General features: G+C 40.5%; 1 protein-coding gene across 2 annotated transcripts in view; it reads right to left on the reverse strand.

The window, feature by feature from the left end:
* Positions 1 to 16751, reverse strand: part of SLC9A7 (solute carrier family 9 member A7) — an 81653-nt gene that overhangs the window by 36415 nt on the left and 28487 nt on the right. For both annotated transcript variants that reach the window (XM_056329247.1, XM_056329245.1), the window contains exons 2-10: positions 11013 to 11212; positions 9615 to 9692; positions 8840 to 8916; positions 7730 to 7842; positions 6266 to 6371; positions 5835 to 5976; positions 1872 to 1977; positions 1427 to 1515; positions 1202 to 1315 (exon numbers count right to left, since the gene is read on the reverse strand). In XM_056329247.1, the coding sequence (XP_056185222.1) occupies positions 1202 to 1315; positions 1427 to 1515; positions 1872 to 1977; positions 5835 to 5976; positions 6266 to 6371; positions 7730 to 7842; positions 8840 to 8916; positions 9615 to 9692; positions 11013 to 11212 (1025 nt within the window). The remainder of the gene's footprint in view (positions 1 to 1201; positions 1316 to 1426; positions 1516 to 1871; positions 1978 to 5834; positions 5977 to 6265; positions 6372 to 7729; positions 7843 to 8839; positions 8917 to 9614; positions 9693 to 11012; positions 11213 to 16751) is intronic.

Below are 16751 nucleotides of genomic sequence, written 5' to 3' on the forward strand. Positions count from 1 at the left end.
CACAGTACAAAATTCATTACTATTTCAGAAAAAACTAAATGACCAAATGAAAAATCAAGACAAATGTGATAAATCTCTAGAAGTAGTACAGAGATGAGAGAAAACAGTAGAAAGAAGGAGAGAAAAGAAGTACATTCCAGATTAGGCCATCTTTGTACGTCCTTTCACTGGGTTGTTTTATCTCCACTGCCAATAGCCCTACTCCTCTCCTGCAGCAGGCAGAGAGAAATCAAGACTGGAAGATGAGTTCCCATTGCTTCATGCACCCTTAATTGCTCTGAAGTTTCAAGCAGCCAGGAATATAGTGAATAAATAGTTACATAAGCCATTTCAACAGAGGCAGTGTGCAGAGAAGAGTCAAGTGATTCCTAGCTTACATGAGTGCGACTACTACAAAAGTGTTCAAGTTCTGGGGCATTAGAGAGCCAGGTACCAAGTCAGCCAGGAACAAGGGAACTGGATGCCCATCTCCAACAGCAGCACCTTGCAGTAGCGTGTACCCTTCATGTCACGGTCTAGCACTACAGCTCAGTTCTCCCATCACCTGTGATCCTGACCTCTACACCTTTGGGGCATTGCTCAAAGACCATCTCTTCACCCACAATCCTCTTTATTTACTTGAAGTTTGTTTGCTTACTTCAAGGGGGATCGTTAGAAGCAAAGAGAAAAACTGATCCTTTTCTAAGCCTCCAAAGAATAGAAGAGCAACACAAGTGCTGCTGGCTGTCAATAGCCAAGACATACAGTAAAGCACATTAATTTATTTATCTATTGAAATTATAAGATTTCTAGCACTTGCTCAGGTACAGAGGGAACAACTGTGCAGCACAGAGGCTTTAGGGCAGGGGTCCTCAAACTTTTTAACCAGGGGGCCAGCGCACGGATGCAGTGGCAGGCAGCCATCTGCAGCTGCTTGGTTTCCCGCCCCCCTGCTGGGGGGTTGGGGGGTCTGTAAATACCGGGGGCCAGATTGAGGACCCTGGGGGGCCGTATCCAGCCCGCAGGCCATAGTTTGAGGACCCCTGCTTTAGGGCTTTGATGTAAGGGAAAAGCAAAGATTGTTCTCAAAATAATTGCACCTGCAAGGCATCAGGGTAACTCAGATCAGCCACCGTCCTCTATTTGGTAAAGCCAACAGAAGCCACAAGTTTTCAGGCACATTAGTTAATAAAGAAACCTCACACAAAGCAAAAAAGGATACGAAAGCTCCAATGATGAAAACTGGGCTGAATATGTGTTTCTGGAAAGTAAACAATGCCAAACCCATATAAGAAAATATGAAGTTCTCAGCCAGGAAGTGCAATACCTCAAAGAGCTAGGGAGAAAACAATCACATGTTAAAGGCCAAGCAAAAAGATGCTTTTCAAAAACAATACTATATGAAGTACTACAGCAGTACACTGTGTAAAAGGTGAAAGAGTCTTGCCTGCTTAGTGCGACTTCTCGATTCAACTGACAAGTTATTGTAGGTATAATGCGCCTGGGTAATTCCACAGAAGAGGACAGCAACCACACCTGTGAACAAAACCACATGTAAAAATCAGCCCGTTTACTGTGTGAGCTCAACATATTTTCCCTTCCCAAGATCTATTATATTTACACATTATCCTTAACTTTGAGATTCTATGAACCTTATTTTCAAGTGCGTTAGATTCCAGGTTGGGGAGGTGGTGTTTGAATCAAAACCACTGGTCTTAAAAGCCTTTGTTACACAGTGAGCTGCACCTTCAGTGACATTGTACGGAATGTAAAAAAAGCTTTAAGTACCAACATCATGTTTCTCATAGTAAAGTTTCTATGAGAAAGTGGAAAAATGGCTGCTAAGATGGACAGGACTTCTGTCTCCGTGTGCTTGAATCCCAATAACTCACCAGTAAATCCACAAGCTTCTGCAAGCAAGAAAGTGCTCCAGGACATCAAGAAGAAGAGAGCCGTTTCCAGCAGGGGGAAGCAGTGCAACTTGGTAAACTTCGTCACGTTAAGTCATTTGTTAAGGGATCAAAAAACAAACCCTTTGGCTTCTCTATACCCAGTATTTATGAAGAACACTTTTATGCGCTAACAACCAATGCTAGATGGAAAACAGAACACTTCTAGTGCTGAAAAACATCAATTCCATCACATCAAGACAAACTTAAGAATCAAGGTCTCCTCTCTCAACAGTCAATTTTGTCTGTTTTTGCTGCATATCCATGGCATAACTGTGGCTCCACCTCTTTGAAGTAATACCTTACTCTATGCCATGTTTTCCTGCAAGTGCCAGCAGGGAAGGGATATATACTTAGTGTTCATTTTAGATTGTGTGTCTTGGTTTTTTCAGGTGTGTGTGTGGGGGGGGGGGGGTTGCCCCCCCCCCCCCATCCTGCCCCCTCCCAAATAGAGATACCCCCCTCATCTTTGAATAAGTATCAGATACATTCAGAAGCATTTAATACACAGGACTGTTCTTGATTACAGCAACCCTAAGCTGACAGATTTTTTTTGCTCAGATTTGTTGCTCTGTCTTTTTCAGCAAGCGTGTCTGCTTCTCCACTTTTGAGGCAAAAGAAGAATTCTGTCTACAACAAAATATATCTCCTCTACTTGTATTGATGTAAGAGTAAAAGCCAACTCAAAGCAGCTCAGTCTTTCAATGGGAAGAAAAACAGGTTCATCATGCAGAGAGGAGCAAAACTTGAGGAACAAACACACACCAAATTAATAGTTCATACAGCTACTGAAGAAGTAGAACAGATTTCAGTAATATTAAATATAGTACTTCACATACTACAAAAAAGTTGTTAACATACTTATAGAATTTTGGGGTTGGTGGGGTTTTTTTTTCCCCTTATCACTACTCTGGCAGCAGGCAAACACTGAACAGCTCACTGTACCAGAGGTGCAGCTCTTCTAGAAGACACAAAAAGAAACCATGTGCTAACAGTGGTGGAAGAGAGATCCCTGGTCTTTCTGAAAGCTAACAACTAGCAGAGTCTTCTCTGAAATTCAAGTGGGAAGACAGCAAGGACACTTGAAACAGTAAGGTGATAGCACACTCCCCTGGTCACATGAAGGCAATTGGTACTTCAATGGACGCATGAAGGCTGCGCCATCATCCACCATTGCTCTCCATGCGTAACACAGCTGCATCCTGAGCTCTCTGCAGCACTACACAATCTAAAGCTAATGCCAGGACTGCTGCTTGGGGCATCATAGCTCAATATGGGATAGGGATGCTAAAAGCAATGAGCAGCACTGCTTTTTACAGATAGTTCACAGTCCTGGGAGGTCTGGGCCTCACAGCACTCTTGACGGTCTCCAGCAAGCAGCAGTCAGGTAGCCCACAAGTGTTAAACACTTGAGGCAAACAGCTGGCAGCATTCCAGTGGAAGCCTGGTTAGGACAAAGCAATCCTGAGGTCAGCCACCCACTCCACACCTACACCTACGTTTGTTGGCATTCTCTGCTAACTTGCAGGAAGGCAAGGGCTCCAAAACACATACTCCAGCCACACCTTCGGCTGTGACCTTACTTTTTCAGAAGGCTGCCCTCAAAACAAAAGCCCAAACAGTCATTAAAAAAAATATTATTCTCCATGACAGTTGTCAGTACAGCATTTAGAACAGCTGTTAATTTTCCACACAGTCACTTTTCCACATAAAACATCTCTCTTAAAACTTTTAAGGATGTACTGCTACACTCAGCCGAATCCCACCACACCCCCAGACTACTTATATTCTAAGATCCTGCTCCTAAAGTGGTAACATCCACCACAGCAACAATTAGAACCCATCTTCCCTCTGGGCACTCAGATAACCCCACCACGAGCTTATCCCAGTGCCTGGCTCAAAAGGCATTCATGGGTGCTTAAGAAACTGGATAGCCACAATCACTGCACAAGAAAGAGGTTGAACCTTGTTCCCTTGAAGTTAGGCAAAGGCCCTCATCAGAACCAGTTCCTCATTTTCAGTTGTTTCCAGCAGCTTTACGAATCAAATCCTTTATTCCCATTGCTGTCATAGGTAGACATAGCAAAACATTTCATTAAATCTGAAATGAAATGCCCATCGTTTTGGAGGAAGATGAATGTGAGAGAAAGCTAAGAAAACAGGTTTTATTATTTCATATAACTGACCCAAATTGAAGTGTAATTCAAATTAAATTATTTCTGTTCTCTTAACTTTCTTTCTTTAATCCTTAGACATGGTCTTCTGCTTCACTTCATTTCAACCAGGCAGATTCTGCAATTCAGAAAGAAAATACAAAGTGGTCCAATACCTTAACTGTTACAAAAATAACCACAGATATTGAGGTCAAGACAGCTTGCTGAAAGCCAGAACAAATCCTTGTGTTTTACCTGCATAGATTTGGAAACTAAGTATTCTGTCTGTTTTCAAAGGACAACGCATGACTGCATGAAACCCCTGACTCACAGGCACAGTTATAAGTTCCTCAAAGCTATCGGATTAACAGTCTATTAACTTCACTCATTACTTAAGTTATGGATTCTAATCAGCTATGAAGAGTAAAATCCAAATTTACAGTTTCCTTCTACAGTACTGCATGACATTAAGTATTTTTCCAAAAGAAAATAGTTAAAAATTGTATAATTTGGCGACCCCACCAAAAACCAAAACACCACCACCACACACGAAAACCACCACAGAGGCTGTCTTTTGGGCAGCCTCCTCCCTCCCAGTCTCATATCACCCTCCTAAGCACAAACATTAGAAACAGCAAGAACCAACTGTTGCTTCAGAAGCGTGATTTTACAAAATGGATCTGAATGCATTTCAGCTGTAATTGGTAACCAGCCAGCAAGCCAAAAATCACAGCAACAGCATTTGAGTATCTAGAGCTATGGATGGCCAGTAGCCTAAAAGCCAGATGGAGAATCAGAGTTCTGGGTCACATCTATTGCAGAACAGTGGAACAAGAAGACCAAATATTAAAGCATCAACAGCACATCTTCCCTCTTATACCTGAAGGGTTTCCATTATGCAGACATACCAGACAAATCTGCACAGTGTGTGTATATATATAAAACAAGATACAGTTGATACATTATTGCTTAGAGATGAAGACTCACAGGTTCACAATTATTGTATAACTTATCATATTTTACCCCTTTAGGTCAATGTTCAGAAGTCTAGGCAGATCAAAGCAACTTGAGACATGTACAAATATGGTTATACTAGCTAGTCTGCAAGCAAAGAAGTTTAAATGGTTCCTGAAGAAGCATCATGATTTCTGGAGCAGGTCAGGGTTAAGGTCTACTGTCTGAGCCTAAGACAAAACTTACGTAGATTGCTTGCTGAGTACCTCAGAACTCTAGTCAAATAGCAGCAGCAAGCTTCAAGAGAATGATCACGTTATGATGTTAACTCTGGTAGAGATACAATCTTATTCAAGACATACAGCATCAGATTTCCAGCATAAAGTTTAAATACAGGACAAAGAACTCTGTGGGGTCAGAAATAGCTATTAATGATTTTGCTGAAGACAGAATCAAACACTGGTTATCATACAAGATATCTTTCAAGCCTAATAATAAACATTTCATAAAAAAACCCTGGACATTAGGACATGCCCATTTAGGGCTTCCCCTTGGCTCCCAGTGTACAGCAACATTACTAAAACTTCTAGTGTCGCCACATTTATATAGGAAAAAGCATATTTCTGTGTGTATCTATAATGCCTTTCTATAGGCAAAGGTCACAGGAATAACGATCACATCTTCACACTCAGATTGAAACAAGTTAAGAGTCAATTTTGCTACAAATGGAAGTAGGAGAGTCTTGTTAATACCTGAATGTGGCATCTAGTCTGGAAGAGCTAAACATGAAAAAGGATATCAGAGCTGTCACAACCCCCGTCACTGCTCCCATCATGAAAGACCCACTGAATATTCCCAGGAAAACACCAACAGACTTGAAAAATGCTGCTGCATCAAAAGCATGGGTATTTTCACCTGTTGGCTGGTAAGCAACAATAGATCTAGAAAGAGAGTGACAGAATGAGAAGTTAGAAGGGGCATCAGAAAAGTTTTATTCCATAACAGCAACACCTGAGCAACAGAAGAGACAATCCCATACTGAAGGCAAGTATGCCATTCCGGTATATATAAGCATGAGGGATCTTGGCAAATGCTTGCTGTGTTTATTAATTCAGTTCAAGACAATCCATTTGATTTTAAAATTACATTTGGCAGAAAAAGCATTTAATTTTAGACAAATACCAAAAACAATTCAGTAATTCCAGAGTAGAAATTCAGGTAGTTACTTACGAAGATAATACGATGGCAACAGCATCATTCAACACGCTTTCCCCAAACAGAAGGGCATAGAGATCGACATCAGCATGCAGCTCATTAAATATTGCTAGCACGGTAACTACAGAAAGAAAAGAGAAAAACCATGCTGGCTGACTTCAGGAATGACTGCATGAGCTGACGGAGCAGACTTGCCAGTTTGCTTAAAGCAACAAAAACCAGGAACCAAAGTACAGGATCAACGTTAAACTGGGAAACAGACTGGTTGTATTTATCTGTAGGAAAGCAATTCCACCATCAGTTTTAGGGCAGCCCCATTAGGAGGTGGCTCTGTTGTCCTCCCACCTGCACAGTGTTTACAAGAAAGCCCCCATGATCAAGGGGCATGGGGCAGACGAAGCACATCTACCAAAGCCCTGGTTTTGTGTTGGCTTTTGGGGTTTTTTTTTAGAACATGCTCCATATAAGATAATCAACAAAACGTTGTGCAGCTCTTGCTACTTTTAAAGGCTGCATGGATTGTTGACATAGCTTTATTATTTCAGGCATTGTAAAACCGTGCTGATAATCCTAAGTGTTCCCCAAAGCATACACTATGCCATAGGAGTGCGTATTTGTGCAGAATTTGAAAAGGGCAAGACTGCTAAATATTTATAAATGTCCTTTCGAGAAACTGCAGTCTGAAATGAAAGACCATGATCTTAAAGATGTTCCCATATATAAGCTTCAAAAATCACATGGTAATTTTTTGTATAAATCATGTGCAAGCACCAGCTGTTCAGAGCTCAGCTCAGTCACAGGAGCTACTTCCTATTTTCACACAGATCACCGCTGAGCACCTCAAATAAGCTGTTTTAAACGCCAAGCTTCATACTTCACCACTCCCTGCTCTGGCCCCTGACACACCAGCACTCCAGACTGACCTGTCAAGCAAAGACACCCATGTCGGCCTACTGGACTCTGAAGGATGACTAGATTATTTTGACAAAGACTTAAATTACTGCCAGAAGAGCATTCTTCTGCTCAAACGTGTAAAACATTAAGTTCATTTGAAGAAGAAAAAAAAAGTTCCCCACCCCTGAAGAGCCTAAAAGCCTCAAATATTGCTCTTAAATTATCCAATGTCCTAAGCAGTGTATTTAAAGGAAACCCTGCTATCCAGACAATGTAACATTTTCATCCATTTGCAGTCTTAAACTTGAAGCATACTAAACAAAGAACCTACTGTGGGGGGTGGGGGGAAATATGTATATTTAAAGTATATCAGCAGGAAAGTTCCATTTTTCCTCAAACAAACCATCAATTCATATCAGTCCAGCAAGAAACCGACAGATAGCATGCATTTTAGAGAAAAGGATCACAGATACTAGTATAACGTAACCAAACATGAAGTGCTGTTAATATCTTTGTGCTATGCAGCAAAAAATCCTAGCAATAGGATTATTTTGGAAGGTTATTAAAAAACACTCAGCAAGCTACCTGGATCAGTGGCAGATATTATCGCTCCAAAGAGGAGGCAGTCTGTATAATAGAACTTATCAGAGAGCTGACCCACCAACTTCATTAGTTTCACAACCCCATACATGAGATTCCTGAAGAGAAAGAGGATAAAAATCCAAGTCAAAAAAAGTTGGTGCATTTCAGGCAGGCAAAAGAAAAGCAGAAGGAACAGGATTTCAGGCAGGCTTGGTAATGCTACAGCTCTGCGGGACACTGCCATAGTTTAACACCAAGTACTCAAAATTAATTTTCCTCTTTTCCCTATGAACGAAGTCAAGTGATAAATGATCCAGAAGATACCATTTAAAACTAGTAAGCAAAGCATGAAATCTGTTCACACAACTAGTACACAGAATCTACAGGCTGTTTTCTTTTTCCACCAAAGGTAATATTTCCCTGCTTAAAATTCCCTTCAGTATTGCTTCTCTTAACACAACACATAGGCCAAAAGCTCTGAGCTAAGAATAGCCTTCAAAGTGTTTCTCTAGTGAAATTCTTCCAGGCAAACCCAGGTCACCTATGCAATTCAGGATTTCTGTGTTTCAGAACATCCACACACCAGAAAGTAATAATCAGCAGCATAAGAGATTGTATGCAAGTAAACTAATGTGACGAGCTATCTTAAACTAAATGTGTGTGTACATATACACATGAAATTACATATATATACACACACATGCAGAGAGAGGAAAGAGAGCACACATGCACATGTGTGGGCATTGGAAGGGACATCTCTAAAAGTTTGATAGCTAAAGTTCTATTACAAGCAGTGTTCATGATTCAAGTTAAAAAAGTCAATTCCAGCAAGAGTCTAACCAGGTTTTGTTTTGGACTGGACCACTACATCAAAAAACTCACTGCTGCTCTTCAGTACTGTGGACTTGTCAAGTGATTCAGACTTGACAACATCATTTCAAGGGGCAGTATTGTTTGGAAAGGGATAAATCTCAGCAAAAGTTGCATTTGAATTTTGTCTGGAAGATACACAAATAAAATCCTCAAACAAACAAATTACAAAATTGCCTCAGTCTGGAAGGCTCAACATAAACTTCAGTACAGAAAGGAACCGGTATCACAGAGTTCACTTACCCAATAATAAAACAAGAGACTGCTGTTCCTAAAAAGGCGTAAGCCAAAATGGACCCCAAATTCCTGAAAAAGTGTCTCTGTAGAGGAAAAAGGTTTATATAATTATTTAAAACAAGTTATATCACCTGTTCAAAAACACACAGTGCACTACTACACTTGCATTAATACACAGAACCACTACTCCACTTCAGAGAAACACTTCAATTACTGCAATGTAAATTCTGTCCAGCTTCAATGAATTGAATACACCAAATCTGAAACGTATTACATCCTACGTGTGGCTAATTGACGGGAAGCTTTCCACACAGATGTTTTCATAAGAGATGTAAGAGATAGCTGCAGAACTGAAGATCAGCACCAGTTCATGGTATCTTCAGGCAAGAGCAGAATCTGAGTACTTCTGCCATTCAGACTCTGGCACATCCCCACTGGGATTCAGGTTTGGGTCCACTTCTCAGCATGATTAAGTGAAGAACCAAACCAATTCCTAGCAGGACATCTTTTATTTTAAATGAAATTGACATTAACATCTGGCAAAGTTCAAAGAAAAACAAATCAGCAAGATTAAATAGTTTAATGTGTTCATTGTAAAAAGTACATTTTCTGTTAAACCAATATGACCTATCCACCATCTATGAAGGAAATGAGATTTTTCTTACTGCCATTAAAAAAAAATAAAAATGCTTGAAATGGAGACTGCATTCCTGAACAAATCAGTAGTCTCGTGTTAAAAAAAAAAAAAGCAGCCATTCTCCTCAGAAATTATTACACTTACTTTCTTCAGGCTATAACCAGCATGAAAAATAATGGGAGGCAACAGAATGTTGAAAAAAACTTCTGGGTCAAATGTTACCTAAAAAAAAAAAATATGAAACTTTAATTAGAAATAGATATACACAAATTGTAAGGTCTTTTTTTTATTTTCTGACAACTACTACTTTTGGTCGTTGAAATAGCTAAGTTGATACTCCAGAATACTAGCCAGCCTTATACATAAGCAGCAGCAAAAAGCTGCTGCTCTTCTTGGTAAACAGCATCTGGAAAAAACAGGCACTATATCCATCACCAATGATAAATATTGCAATAGTCCCAGTTTCCTTTTTTAAATTAAAGAATCCTAACAGAAATTACACTGGAGAAGATCTCTCTTATTGTGGTAAGTGATAGTCATGTATCCTGAAGATGAAATGCTATTTTAGCTTATGTTTTTTTGCGAGTCTAGCCACTGCACAGTTACTGTTAGCCAAGCAAGTCAGATGTGAAACTGGTTTTCAGGAATTTGGTTCATACATCACCTCCATCTATTTCAGTAGAAGCTCCAGATATCCCATGAAAGACTACACTACAGTAAGGAATGAAAAACAACATTTAAAATCCAAAACAGAAGACCTGCATACGTGTGAATAACTAGGCTGTCCTCACCTCCTGTCTAAGCACAGGTTAGAATACAAACCCAGGTGTGCATTCCAGAACAGGATTAATTTCAGCAAACTTTAAAAATCTATAGTAGACACGTACATATAGACAGACAACTAAGCTATCTTTATAGTCACAGAAAGAAGTCTTTTTAGGTTACAAATCTTTATGTCTCAATCCTGTACTTCAAAGTCTAGCTTTGATACGCATAAAAGGTGGTTAACCCCTGACACTGAATAGAGTAAGAAGCCAATTAGCAGATCTGAGTAACAGGAGACAGCCAAATTTCACTTCCAATACCAGACTGTCTCACTTTGTGGATTATAAGGATGTAAGCAGTAACTATTTCCTGACAATAAACAGATTTTAAAAATCCTAGACAAAAAAATGCTAAGAAACAATCACTTTTAACTAAGAAGCAATCATTTTCCTTATATTTATTATACAAGGCAGCATCACAGTTTTTTTGTTCAGCTGGTCTTCGTGAATTCCACAGACATTAGAAATGTGCACCGAGTGCTCAAACAGCAATTCAGGGCTTTGGGAAAGCACTACATACATGCAACAGAGCACAGTCTCACCAGCAGTGATATAATACAGAAGGTGCTTTTGAATTAAGCATTGAAGTACTGTCACTATCAGGAATACAGACACTTGATACTACCCCAGGTTCTAACGGGATGGAGGTGAGAGGAGGGAGGGAAGCACAGGTAAATGAGAAATACTCAACCAAGCACAAGAAACAGTCTACCCCCACCTTTCGCAACATGTCATTCTGCTCCACGTTGTGGATCTTCCCAGGGCTTATTTCCCCTTTGAGCGTGTACTCAAAGAACTTCCCGCTGACGTTGACCAGTAAGGTTGTAAACGGCCTGTCCTCCTGCGAGCAGCTGAACGGCTTGTCATGGCCACTGGTAGAGGGAGTCCCGTATCTCAAGATCACCCCAACTATGAGTCCTGGAAGAGAGTTAAAAATCCATGAGGCTGATTTGCTACTCCTGTACTAAACTTTCTAGTTTCAAATAACATCCAAGGTATAATGCATGAGCCTTACAAGTGTACATGCATCATAAACATTTTGCAGTGAATCGTTACTATCCGTTTCCTGTAGAGGAAGAGATGCCCTGATCATGTTCAGAACTACCGATGAATTTATAAGATCTGGTATCTGTTTGAAGTGACAAACAAGACTCCATTTGGCTTTTTGTCTTCCTTACCCTCACTCCCACCTCTAACGCATAAACCCCGAGTTGCACAAGTGGGTAAACACTAGAACACATCAAATACTTTTCACCTGCCTAAGGACAGAACTGCATAGTATACATATCATAGATACACCATTCAGCAAATAATGACTGCTGAAAACATGTGACCATAACTGAGCTGAAAGAGTGATGTTTGCCATAATATTTTACAGCTGCAGCAAGGATGCAGGTCTAGTAATTCTGTGCAACAAGCATTGTTTGCCTGCTTGATCCCCTGCATACTTTGCAAACATCGCAACTAAAATTCAGATTACATACATAAAGAAGCCAGCCACATATCTTTTGCAAGCATTTTCCACATTTCACAAAACCAAAGATAGAGTAAGGTAAAAATGAGCAATCATAAGTGGCACGAGATTCAGAAATACAAGAATTACTCAGCCAGCCTACATAAAATCCAACCAGAAAACACTATCAATACAGGATACATTGAACACAATGACAAGTAGTAATTTGTAACCTAATGTAAAGACCATGCCAGGAGGCCGAAGCACAAGGTTTTAGCTGAGCACCATTCCTTTTACAATGTAGTAAGAGAACAAGACGACTCCAGTCCTGCACAGAGAACGTGTAAGAACAGTCAAAGTGGTTTTGGTCTGGTAAGTAAACAAACTGATACACACTTAACTAAAGGCTCCCCTGTCATCTTAGGATAAGCTGCAATATTTTTTTTTATCCTTGTTCCAGACAACTGCCAGATGAAGATGGATGTTTGATCCTTTTGTTGACAAGTCAATGCTGGTTTTGCTCCCTGTGTCTCTGCATCCACAAGTCTGTTTCCCCAGGTGGTAAATGAAATTGACAGATAATAACCAGAGAATAAATCAGAGAACAAACAAAAAATATCCTACCACACACCACAAAAAAAAAAAAAAAAAAAAAAAGGACAGATTTCTCTTTATGGCATAGTGTAAAGAGTAACTACACTGTACCCCAAGAAAGCCAACCAAAAGAACACACCTCATTCTGTTCCAAGTCCAGAGTGGAAAAAGTTTTAATGCAAGACAAGGTACAGCAGGTAGTAGCTGTGACACTAGTGGTGGCTCGCCTCCGGCCCTCTTTCTCTATGATCAAGATAACACAGCAGCAACAAGATCATTAAAAAGTAACTGAAAGATTAAGATTTATTTTATTTAGAAAAGAGAGAAATACATACTCAAAGATAACACAGGGGAAGAAATCCCCTCAGCAAGATAGATCTACTTACTGGAATTTCAGATGCTGACAATTTAAATACAGAGGTTTATAGAAGCATGCTCTTAAGAACCCTGGAGAATTTTACAGTTACACGTGATGGATGCGGCAGAAACACAGTTCTGCATGACATGACAGGTTACAGCCAGTCACCTCCAAGCCACTTGCACTACCAGCTATGGCTAGAGACATCTTCACCAGCCCAGCCAGGCGAGCAGCCAAAGCTTCCTGCTGCTCTCACCCCATCCCACCTAGGAAGGGCTAGGCTCACAGAGTGTATCTGGGAGACTGACTATGTTAAAAACCCACCTAATCACCATCAGCCAGAAATCCTGTAGTAAATCAGAAGCCAGAATGAAAACTGTACAGATGAGCTTATGCACAGCAGCGGCACAAAGCCAAATCTATATTGATACTATACTGAGAATAGAGAAGGAGACACTGATGTAACTAGCTTCATAGGCTCAGAGACTATCTTTAGTGAATTAATTCCAAAAGCAGATGGGAAACTCCCGTTGCTATTGCATTAGTAAGAGGCACTGGAGAGCAGATCGTGATTGCATTACACAACTGGATATAATCCACTTATGCATTTTGCCCCCATAACAAGATATAACAGTTATTTTAAAACAAGTTTTAAAGAGACACCAATTACATCCATAACTGATACACAGCATTTGAAGTGAAACATTTTTCAGCCCTTAGTGTCCCACAGCCCAGCTAACACAGCTATGGGGAGGAAATTTTCTGTTTTCATACACCTTCTATCGATAAAATACCAAACTGGATGACTTTTGCACCAAGCACCACACAGTTTAGGAATACCTGATCCGTGCTGCCAGGCTGCTGTCTTGCAGCAGGATGCAGCTGGGACCAGGGTGGCCAGTGTTGAGGCGAGAGGCCAGCAGATGCAGTCAAGTGGCTAAAGCTATCCATGGCTCAGCTGCTAAAGGAAAGAGGTATGAAAACATAAGGGGCCCAAGAAGGCCACAAAAATTCCATGGCCAGTGTCATTAGCAAACAATACTAGGCACCTAGTAGTTCAAAAGATGGATTAGAAGAAGGGAAAGTTCCCTGACCTTACTAAGGTACAGGCATACCACTGTATTTATCATATAGTCCCAAAATAACAGGTTTTGAATAGTAAAGTAAAATGTGTCAGCTGGACACATTTCATAGACGTGAGCTGCAGAAATCTTTAAGTCATTAATGCTTTTCAAAAAAAAAAAACTTTATAGAAAATTGTATGGAAGTATTTTCCGTTTTTCAATTAATATCAAGTCTTTCACCCACTAAAAAGTTACTGGACTTGTTAAATGATTTCTACATCCCAGCTTACCTGATAAACAACATTAACAAAGCTTATATATTTAGTCAGTCCCCAAGGTCCCAAAAAACTAAAAAACCCAAGCACTTTTCAGGCAGACCAAAAGCCTAATTTACAACTTCAAAAAGGATGCCCTTCTAAGCCGCCTGCCATCAGGTGTTATACAGAAGGCTAGGGCAGCTTCTATAAATTCTCTCTGAATACCTGATTTCAACCATTTCCAGAACATCAGGTTGCAACTGCAGAACAAAACCAGAAAAGAAACCTGGAACTGCTCAATGTGTCTTGCCTGTACAACGCTGATTGTGCAGCTGGTACACAAAGAACATCTTACTGGAAATTAAGTATTAAAGAGCTGGGAATGTTGTTTCCCTTGTAAAACAAATCACTACTGATAAAAAAAAAAATTAGAGTTCAGACATAGTCAATCTAACAACACACCATTTAAAGTGGCATATTTACTTTTGGTTTTGTTTGAGTACAGAAGTCACCGAAGTAAGAATATGAATTCAGATAGGCATGCACAACCGCAGGTGTCTGTCCCTGGGCAGAGCCATGCTCTGCACGGTTTCCAGCCCAATTCCCTGCTGATGTAGCCCTGAGGTTTCAGGGAGCTTCAGCAGGCAGCAGCCTACAGGAACTAGAAGTATTTGTGCTCCATGACAGGCAGTTCAATCAGTGATTTCAAACTGTGAACCACTGAACTGGATCAATCTGTGAACTCAAACCAGTTTAGATACAGTTTCTTTGATGTGCTCCTGGTAAAAAGCCAGGCACCAAATACCAAGGGTCCTTCCCTAGGCAGTGCAGTTTGTATTAACCACACTTCAGCCTGAAGGAGACTCAGCAAAGACCTTATTGCAGTTTCCAGCTATCTGCTGGGAAGATAGAGGGATGGATTCTTCCAAAAAGTGCATGGTGATTAAGACTAAAGGCAACAAACTTTATGCAATGTAGTGGAAGAATAATATATAAGGTTTGTTTTTTAAACAGTGAAGTGGCTAAGCACCAGAACAGGTTGTCCACAGAGGCTGCATGATCTCCATCCTTGCATATAGCCAAAACCCATGTATGACCCTGAGCAACCCAAGCTGTGAGGGCCTGCTGTGAGCAAAGGGCTGGACAAGACTACCTCCAGAGGTCCTTACCAGCCTAGATTATACTGCAATTCATACTCTTTCCCATGAACATTTGGACTCCTAAGACAGGTACTTTATGCTGCAAATATTTCTCTAAAAGCACTTTGTTGCTTCCTGGGTCAGTCTTGAGGTTTTCTGTTGCTTCAGAGTTGGTTTTGTTGTTGTTGTTTAAATCACAGACTGCACTGCCGACTCTAAAATTAAGTCAGAGGGGAAGAAACGGTAATATAAAGCCAAAGTGATCCAGCAGACCAGGAAGGGTCTTACTTCCTCAGTCCATCCTGACTTGCCCCTGCCCTGGGCCACAACTCAACCTATGGAAAGCAGGCAGAGGTGATGACCAGGAGATGTTCAGCTACTCCGAATGCCACAGAAATACAGAAAAAGCAGATATCATAATACAGCAGAGAAAGCATTGTTAGTAGTCTTTTTTTTTTTTTTTAATGTAAAAACAAAATTTGAAAGCAACATTCCAGCAAACCATGGACTGGTTTGTCAAGTTGGGCAGCACGGTCAACTGACATCCAGTCTCATCTTGGCACACAGCCTGTCTCCCCTTAGCACAGCCCACACATAGGCACAGTAGCACATTTTCGGTACTTGGACACCAGCTTCCTTGTGATGCAAGGCAATGGTGACTAAAATACCCATTTGCTTTTGAAAAAAAAAAATCACATAAAGAATATGCATAAAGGATTTCTTGCATTTGAAAGTCTAGATTTTTCCTCCCCGCTCCCAAACTGAACTTTTTACCAGCTTGAAGGCAAAGATACAAAGATGAACAACAACTTGTCAAGAAAGACCTGTAAGTATTTTCAGGGCAAAAGACTTATAATACACAGTATTTATCACTTGTTTTACTATGGGATATTTCTGTACATCAAGATACCACAGTTGTAAAGTTTTACTTTAAATAGCCTGAAACACCAACAATGTATTTTTCCTAATACAGGGTCAATCCTTGAACCTCACACTCCACACCTTCAAATTTGACAGTGATTTATGACAAAGTACTGATTTCAGTACTTCTTATGAAATAATTCAAGCACTTTTTCTGATCCAGGACTGAGCCAGTAATGCTGCACATTAAAAAGAAAAGTCAGACCAAATATTACGCACCACCTCCAAAACTGCTAGCAACCCACTCTTTATACGATTTGCTTGCCATTCGCTGTACCAGCCTGTACAGGATTGCAGAGGAACTCTGCTATATGACCCCTTGAAGAAGAGTTAAGCAAGTGACTGCAGAGCTCCAGACCTCCGTTAGGGTCTCACACTTGGCATCATTAATCTGCTAGCTCCTTTCTTAATGGTGCAATGCTGCCAGCATGGTATTCATCAGCCTGTCACACTGCTGCAGAAGATGCAAGACTTGAAACATGGGAATCCTGGTCTGAAATAAACGGCCAAAGACTAGGATTAATGTTCATCGGTGTAAACACAAGTCATCACTGCATTTCGGGGGGTGGGGGGAGCATTTTTCAACTGGGAATGGAGGCAGGTGTTGCTGATACTTGAAGTCTGAAGGAAATTCTAGGGATATACAAAACCCAAAATGCTGAACAACAGAT

This window comes from Falco biarmicus, chromosome 2 (genome assembly GCF_023638135.1).
Source record: "Falco biarmicus isolate bFalBia1 chromosome 2, bFalBia1.pri, whole genome shotgun sequence".
Classification (NCBI taxonomy): Eukaryota; Metazoa; Chordata; class Aves; order Falconiformes; family Falconidae; genus Falco; species Falco biarmicus.